This window comes from Vombatus ursinus, unplaced genomic scaffold (genome assembly GCF_900497805.2).
Source record: "Vombatus ursinus unplaced genomic scaffold, bare-nosed wombat genome assembly UNPS02014772.1, whole genome shotgun sequence".
Lineage (NCBI taxonomy): Eukaryota > Metazoa > Chordata > Mammalia > Diprotodontia > Vombatidae > Vombatus > Vombatus ursinus.
In genome coordinates, this window is record NW_020954550.1 from 37,515,940 (window position 1) to 37,524,681 (window position 8,742).

General features: G+C 33.1%; 1 protein-coding gene across 2 annotated transcripts in view; it reads left to right on the top strand.

Moving 5' to 3' along the window:
• NUP155 (nucleoporin 155) overlaps nt 1-8,742 on the top strand; it is a 50,032-nt gene that overhangs the window by 14,973 nt on the left and 26,317 nt on the right. For both annotated transcript variants that reach the window (XM_027863601.1, XM_027863602.1), the window contains exons 10-15: nt 1,850-1,947; nt 2,819-2,971; nt 4,019-4,119; nt 5,923-6,093; nt 6,858-6,968; nt 7,836-7,930. In XM_027863601.1, the coding sequence (XP_027719402.1) occupies nt 1,850-1,947; nt 2,819-2,971; nt 4,019-4,119; nt 5,923-6,093; nt 6,858-6,968; nt 7,836-7,930 (729 nt within the window). The remainder of the gene's footprint in view (nt 1-1,849; nt 1,948-2,818; nt 2,972-4,018; nt 4,120-5,922; nt 6,094-6,857; nt 6,969-7,835; nt 7,931-8,742) is intronic.

Below are 8,742 nucleotides of genomic sequence, written 5' to 3' on the forward strand. Positions count from 1 at the left end.
TCCTCCTGACTTCAGGGCCGGTGCTCTATCCACTGCGCCACCTAGCTGCCGCTGAAATTTGCTATTTTAATGTAAATCGAATACTTCTAGAGAGTCAGCATGGTATAGTAGATAGAGCTCTAGTCTTGGAATCAGGCTCAGAAGACTTTTGTTCAGTTCCTACCTTTGACACATTGTCTGTATGACCCTAGGTGAGTCATTTGTGTCTCAGTGCTCCAGACAAATCTAGAGGGGACTTACGCAGAATAGAGGCTACCAGAACATCATTGATACAGGGAATTTCCTCTCCAGGAATTCCCTACACCCATGAAGCCATAGAACTGCTACAAAAAACAAGCCTATCTATCTTGTTCCTAATAATTACTCTATTAGCTCAGTACCAAAAAAATCATTTCTCCTCCCCAATTGAGATAAATGCGTTCCTCCATTTTCTTCTATCCTTTTTAAAGTTTTTTTTTAATGTTTGAATTTGCAATCAACAGAATTCATTAAAGTGTGTAACTCACTATCTGTTGTGTGTAATGTTGACCTAAACAATTTACCCCGTAAATTGTTAAGTTTTCTCATATAAATTTGTTTAATAATAGCTTTTTAAAAAACCGTTCTATGATTTTATCAACTAGTAATCTTTTGTGTGCATGTGATTGGATGGCTGGTATCTCATAACCTCTTCCTTTGATCTAGTGCTTTTTTTGCACTAGTTTTGATGATGATAGCTCTGCAGTATGTTTCAAAGTCTTCAAGTGCAACAACACTTTTATCAGCCTTTTTTTCTCATTTCAGTACGCCCTTTGATATTCTATGTCATTTATTATTTTCATTTCAATTTCATTATAATTTTATTTAACTCTATGAAAAAACCTTTTTGTGTTTTGATTGGGATTCATTAAATATTTAAATTGATTTGGGGAATATTGTCATCTTTGCTGTATTAACTCTTGAGGATTAAATATTCTTTCATTTGCTTAGATTTTCCGTCATTTTGTTCATTTTAGTTATTTTTACCATATGTATGGTTAGATTTGTAGTCTACTATATTGTCTAGTATACTTTACAGATAAAATTTGCATTCCCACAACTTTTCCTTAAAATTTAAAAGATGAAAAAAGTCTACATTATCAGAGTTCCTATTCTAAATTATATTATTTTTTATATATGAGAATAGGGAGGGGGATAAGTATTGTTTACAGTTAACATTGTTATATGTACTATTAATCAAATCCAACTTTTTTTCCCCATTAACATGTGCTAAAATTTCTCATCCCACCTAAGTTATCCATGATATATACAGATTATATATGAATTTCAGTTTTGCTTAACTCTGAAGTAAGCATTGTTTTTGCTGTTACTCCCTGTAGGGTTTCTTTTTTATGATATTTTCTTGGTCTTTCTCTTTAAATAATAATGTAAATTATGCTTGTGAATTAATTTCATAGCCTGTAACCTTGCTAAAGTAATTTTTTGGTCAAGACAGTATATTTTCTGGTTATGCCATTGTCATCTATAGATAATGATATTTTCACCTCTTCATTTCCAGTGTTTATTCCTACAATGTCTTTTTTCCCATTTTGCTGCAATTGCTAGAATTTTCAATACTGTGTTAAATAAAAGTGGTATAAGTGAACATCCTTGTTTTATACCTCTTTCTAGTGAAATTACTCCTAGCATTTTCCCATTGTTTATTATGTTGACTCTAGAGTATTTAAGTTAATCTTAAGTTTGATTGGGATATGTTCACCTGTATAAAAATGTTTATTGTAAAAATCTTCCCTGTTATAACTTAATGCACATTTCCTCACATCATGAATTTTTTTTTTAAAATTTAGATGTTTTTTTCTATTGTTTTTAGGACCATAGATCGTTCTGTTTTTAAGCCAATTGTCCAAATAGCAGTGATTGAAAACTCAGAATCCATAGACTGTCAGTTACTAGCAATCACACATGCAGGTATGTTTAAGTCATCAGATGAAGAGATTAGACATTTATTATCTGTTTCTGTCATGCATCATTGTGTAATGTAAAACCACAATCCACTGTAGAGCTTGAAAAGACCTTCAAGACATCTCGTCCAAGCTCCTCATTGGAATAAAGAAAATAAAAGAAGGTGCAAATCCTATATATTTCTTCAAATAGAACTTTCTTTTTCAGGGTTTATTTTGGGCGGATAAGGAGATAGTCAATCAACAGAATTATTAAATGCTTATTATGTGCCAGGCATTGGGAATACAAAGACAAAAATGAAACTGCTCTCAAGGCCTTTCTATCAGAGAGGACAGTGCATTGTATAAAAACATATACAAATGTATACAAAACTAATACATAAAATATAAGGTTGTTCGGGAGGGAGGGAGATGATAGCAGCTGTGGGGAGCTGTAAAGATCTCAGTTTCGGGGTGTTGAGTCAAGCATTGAAAACTAGGGGTTCTAAGAGTCAAGGGAAGGAGGCCCAGAGCTCAGAAATGTTAAGTAACTCCCACAAGATTTTGTAATTTATTAGTTGCAAAGCCAGAGCTAGATGCTGGATTCCCCCAACCCTGTCATGGTTTTGGAATCTATACAGTAGTTAACCTCAAGTTGAATAACTGCTTCACTACCAATTAAAAAACTAGAAAGGTGGTTTTAGTTGATTGTGGTAGCTGTAGTTTATTGAACTCAAGTAAATGTTCCTGTGCAATAATTCAAGTGAATTCGAAGACTATGAGTTTAGCAGAGTTCTTTGTTTCTTATCAAAACTTTTGATCATGAATGTGTGCCACTAGCAAGCATTTTAGTTCTTTAATTATCCGTGACCAATTTTCTTATTTTCCCGTGTGCCTAGGTGTAAGATTGTATTTCAGCACATGCCCATTTAGACAGCCATTTGCAAGGCCCAGTACACTGGTACTAGTTCATGTCCGCTTACCTCCTGGATTCTCAGCTTCTTCAACTGTGGAAAAACCATCAAAGGTGCATAGAGCTCTTTATAGCAAAGGTAAGTGCTGGAATATGCTTTTGTTATATTTTTTCATCTTATGGATTTTGAGACAGAGAATTGTATCTTAAGCAGAATTATTACAATTGTCCCACATTATACACATTTACACCATTGTTATTTAATACTTCAGGAGAATTCATAGGTGTACTTTTCTATTTTTGATTTTATTATTCAATGATGCTAATTATTCTAAATCATGCTAGAAGTTCAAACTTTTAACTATTGAAAATGGAAGTTTTGTTTTATTTAAGTCATGCTTAATGACTTAATGTTGATAAAATTACCTACTTTACTGTACTGTAGTATGTTTGACAAAGATATTTAGCATTTCTCTAGAAGCTTTTCCTTTAAAATTAAAAGATGAAAAAATTAAAATCTCTCACTTTGAGTTTACACTCCAAATTCACTTAATTTTTTTTTAACATGAGAAATGTTTTCTGAATAAATGTTATTTGCATTGCTTTGTGTACTATCAGTCAGCTTCCAATTTTTTTCTCTTAACATATGATAATTGATATATGTGTGAATTATTTGCTTTCAGGGATATCAGTGGACTCATCCACTAATACCAACAGTATTAAGCCACCAACAATAAAGTCAGCTAAGGAGGAGAGGGGGTTAGGTTAAGTACAGAGAAGTCCTTGACTGAACATGTGTTTTTGACTATTTTCCAAAGCCAAATAACAAGTTTAATGTTTTTGTTTACCTATTTTTAAAAACATTTGTACTTTTGCACACAGATAATGTAGAATTTACTGTGTACTTCCAATTTGTGTATTTCCACTGTCTTAGGATTGACTAACACTTTATGTAATGCTGAATATTGAACAAAAAAATGCAGTAACTATTCTTTTAAACACATTTTTCCTTTAAGACAGTCTGAAGTAAACTTGAACCAACTATTGTTTGTTTGAATTTTACAATGGTTAATTATAGAATAATGAATTGTAGGTTGATTTTTTAGAATTAGCAAATGACATTGGTTACCCATATAGTTTGGCTTAGTGCATATAGTTATATTTATGTCACTTTTATGCATTTTAGGTGTTCTACTGATGGCAGCTTCAGAAAATGAAGATAATGACATTTTGTGGTGTGTCAACCATGATACCTTTCCATTCCAAAAGCCAATGATGGAAACCCAGGTAATTCATCCTGAGTATTCTGGAAGATTTTAACTCAAATTTTAAATGCAAATATTTAAAAGTGTAACTGCGTTCCTGTAAGGAAAAGGAAAAATTGTGATTTAGTTTTGATTATTTGCTTCTAATTATCTAGTAATATGAAATTATATTAGAAAATTAAATGGAATTGAACAATGTTCATTTACTATGTTACAATTTGTTCTTTGCAAATCATTATCAATGCTGTGTTTGCAGTGAATTTCATATAATTTGAGTTTTTAAAAGTTTCATATGATGTGCATGAAGCTATATTAAAATAACCTGCATTTAATCCTAGGTTTCTTCCTTGAAATACTTTTGTTTCTTAATGAATTTTCTTTTTTCAATTCTATGGAAATTTAACTGTTTTCTGGTTGGTCTTTTTTTCATGAGGCAGTTTCTACAGTTTAAATTGTTTTGGGATTACCTAGAATGTCTTGCCTAAATTTTGGAGTTCAGAGAGTTGAAAGACAGTGCATCCTCAATTAGAAAACTATGGTTATTACAGTTTTGGACTAAAGAACACTACTGGATTTGAACACAGGCTAACCTGTGTCCGGTTAACTCTGGGCCTTAGTTTCCCCATCCGTGGCATTAGGGTTTCATTCTAGAAGATCTTTGGAGTCTTCTTCCAGTTCTAAATCTAGGCTCGCATTAGTCAGCAAGCATTAGTTAAGCAGCTACTTTGTGCTGTACACTGATAATAAAAAGTCGAAGAATGAAACATCCCCTTCTTTCAAGAAGTTTGCATTCTGTTAAGGAAGCCGACAAGTTCAAGTATGCACAGAATAAATATAAATATAGTGTAGAGAGGGAGCAGGGGCGCTAGCCATTAGAAGGGATTGAAAAGGGCTTCATTCATCGAGAAGGTGTGCTTAAGCTATGTCTCAAAGGGAGAGGCCAGGGTGTGGAGGGAGCGCTCTCTAGGTTTTGGTGTTAGTCTGTGTGAGGACACAGTAACTGAGGGTTTGATGGAAGGTCGTGTGAGGAACAGAGAAGGGCAGTTTGTATGGATCACATCCTGTGTGAAAGGGGTGTAATGCACTTTGAAGCTTGGAAAGTTGGTTGGGGCAAGGCCATATAGAATTTCAAAAGCTAAAAAGAAATTATATTTGATCCTCTTGACTATAGGGAACCTTTGGAGTTGATTGAACAGGGAAGTGACTTGGTCAGATCTGCATGTTAGCGGTTCTGTGGAGAATAGCTGGGAGTGGAGCAGGGCCCTAGGCGGGGTGACCATTGCAATAATCTAGGGAAGTAGTGAAGAGGGCCCAATCTAAGGTGGAGGCTTTAGAAATAAAAAAATGGAATTGCATCCTATGTTATATTATGAATGTTTCTTGGAGGAGAAAGAAGAAATTGAGAAAATTATTATATCAATAAGAACTGCTTGGTGGTAATTCAGAAACAGTAATTTGCGTATTAGCAAAATACAAATGTAAAATTAAGTCTCTGTTGCTGTCTGAATTGACCATTATCTAGGAGTGGGATATACTTTGGGTTAAGAAGAATATATAGTATGAGCCCATTGTAAGCATATAAGTCATGTCACAAAATATAAGTGATTTTTGAAGTTCAAAAATACTACTGCCTTTGCCTTTTTGTTCACAGGAAATATGTATGAGTAGGGGAAAGAACTGAAAATCATAAAAATCAGAAATTGAATATTAATGTCTAAAGTGTGTTTGTTAAATTATCTTTCTGTTCATAGAATAGTAAAGTGATTTTCCTAAAAGTTCTTACCTTTAGTTAATGACTTGTGAAAATGATTTTCTTTTTAAATAGATGACAACACGTGTTGATGGTCATTCTTGGGCTCTCTCTGCAATAGATGAGTTGAAAATTGATAAGATAATAACACCTTTAAATAAAGACCATATTCCAATAACAGATTCACCAGTTGTTGTACAGCAACATATGCTACCCCCGAAGAAATTTGTCTTGCTTTCTGCTCAGGTAAGTGTATACATTTCATGTTAAAGTAGAGTTACAGGAAAAGGAAATAGCGGTTAATAGCTCTGTGAAACAATAGGCTTTAATATACTCTCATTTAGCACAATACCATTATCTTGTGATTGTCATAAATATTTGTTCTAATGAAGTCTTGGTGACTATAATTTTTATATAACTTAATGGAGTTATAATTTATATGTAGATAAAATAAATCTGGTAACTGTGGATATTAGAAGAATAACAATTTCCTGAAATAATATGCTTTACTTGCCATTATTCAATATTTTGAAACAATATAAGATCCCATGCCATCTGGGCTTGATTTCTCTTTGTCTTTTTTTTTTTTTTTGCTAGCCCAAGGTCACAGCTAGTAAAAGTGTCAAGTGTCTGAGGCTAGATTTGAGCTTAGGTTCTCCTGACTCCAGGGCCAGTGCTCTATATGCTGCGCCACCCAGCTGCCCCTGGGCTCGATTTCTAAGAGCAGCTAGTAAAAAAAGAAAAAAATGATCAATATTATCATTAGCGTTTTTAATAATGTTTTCTTTTGAAATGTATTATGTCGTTCTATGGATCAAGTACTATGTTTGATGTTGAAACATTAATGACTTCTCTGGGGATGTTTGGTTTTTTGTTTTGTTTTTTACAAGGGCGTTGAGTTCTTTAGCATTTGTATCTTTGTCTTGGTGAGGGTGCAGTATTTGATTTGTTGCTTGTTACTCTGCATTTGTAATATTTGTGCTCATCAGTTTCTTCATTTTTTTCCTTAGGGGAGTCTTATGTTTCACAAACTTAGACCTGTGGATCAACTGAGGCATCTCCTTGTTAGTAATTTGGGGGGAGATGGAGAAGAGATTGAAAGATTCTTCAAATTGCATCAGGTGAAAATTTGAAACTCCATGTATTCTTGTCCAGTTTGTAGTAGAGTGTTTAATTTTTTAATATAATCCAGGTAGTCAATAGGTGGTTGTTTTTTTTTACCTCATGTTTATTATATGCCATGAAATTTCAGCTTATATGATAAGCCCAAGTGAGCCTCTTTGGTTTAAACTTCTCTTATTTAAAAATGAGGATTACTATAATGTTGAAGAATAACAAAGTCAACCAATTTCATTCTTTAATCTTTTTGTATTTGTTTTTATTTCTTTAGTAGCTCCTGTTTTGGCTTTCCATACTCATGTTTGGGGACAGAACTGTATTTTAGGCTTCTTATTGTGGTCTGTTTTGATTTTTCCTGTGGATAGATTTGATAAATGTACTTTAATCCATGTTATAGCAAACTAGGGTCCTACTATTATTTTAAATGGCAAATACAATTTTTTGTGTTTCATTAATTTGACTTTTCTTTACAAAACACAGAATGTATTTTTTTGTATCACTAGGAGAAAAATAACCCATAATGAGAAAGCTATCAATTGCTTTAAAAAACAACAACAACTGTAATTCAGAATAAACTAAAACAACTGTTAAGGTTAAACACTAAGGAAACTTTCATGACACAATACATTACTCTTTTCTGAGTAGTAGGATATTAAGTAGGAGATGTCCATAAATGAAGAAATTTGGATTAAACTAGGGAATAAACTAGAAGTAGTACTATTAATAAGGTAAGAAGTGCATACTATAATGTTACAGGATATCTTTTTAAAATAGGCAGTATTGTCAGATTTTTTTTAGTATAAAGGGATTAAAATATATTTAGATGTTTTCATATTTGCAATATTTATGGATGGTAGTATTTCCTGTAGGAGGATCAGGCTTGTGCAACTTGTCTTATCCTGGCTTGCTCCACTGCTGCCTGTGATAGAGAGGTATCTGCTTGGGCAACTCGTGCATTCTTCAGGTATAGAGATAAATGCTCATTTCATCTGTATTATATTGTTTCAGTTGTATCTCTGAATCCTGGAATTGTATCTTTTAAAATTAAAATATTGTTGGAGAAAGACCAGGATTAGACCTGTTTCAAATTTAGACTGTTAATGAATAGCTCTTGAACAGGAAATTGAATATCAATCAATAATCAATCAATAAACATTTGTAAAAGAGATTTGTGCCATTTACCTTCCTTAGAGATGCTCGGAGGATAGAGATCAAAATTTCCCTTAATCAGGGACCATCAAATTAAACAAATCACATTAATGTAGCCCATTTGAAAATAATAAATGGTAATGTGCACCTCCTTTCTCATCCACCTAAACCTCAGGTACCACTATATGTTTCATCCTACTCTTTTTCTTTTTTCTTCCTTTCTCTGTTTTCTCTCCCTTTTTTTATTTCTTGGCATTCTAGTAACATTTTGTGAGTCTGGTTTGTTAAATCTCTTACAAAATAACAGGTTCCGTTAGGACAAAGAACTTCATAGGCTTCAAAACCAAAGGACCCAGTTTGAAACCATGTCTTTCCACTTAGTGCTAGAGTGACTATGAGCAAGTTATTTAAATTCTCTGGGTCATGGTTTCCTCATTTGTAATAGGAGGGACTAGATTGACTAATGTTTTTCTTACTCCAATTCTCATTACCTTTCTTTTTTTGATTAACCCTGAGAAATAAGCCCCCAATAAAATGTTGATGAGGAAGAATTAGATTAATTCTGTTTGGTTCCGGAGAACAGTGACTAGAAGTTACAAAGAAATGGATTTCAGTTCAGAATATATG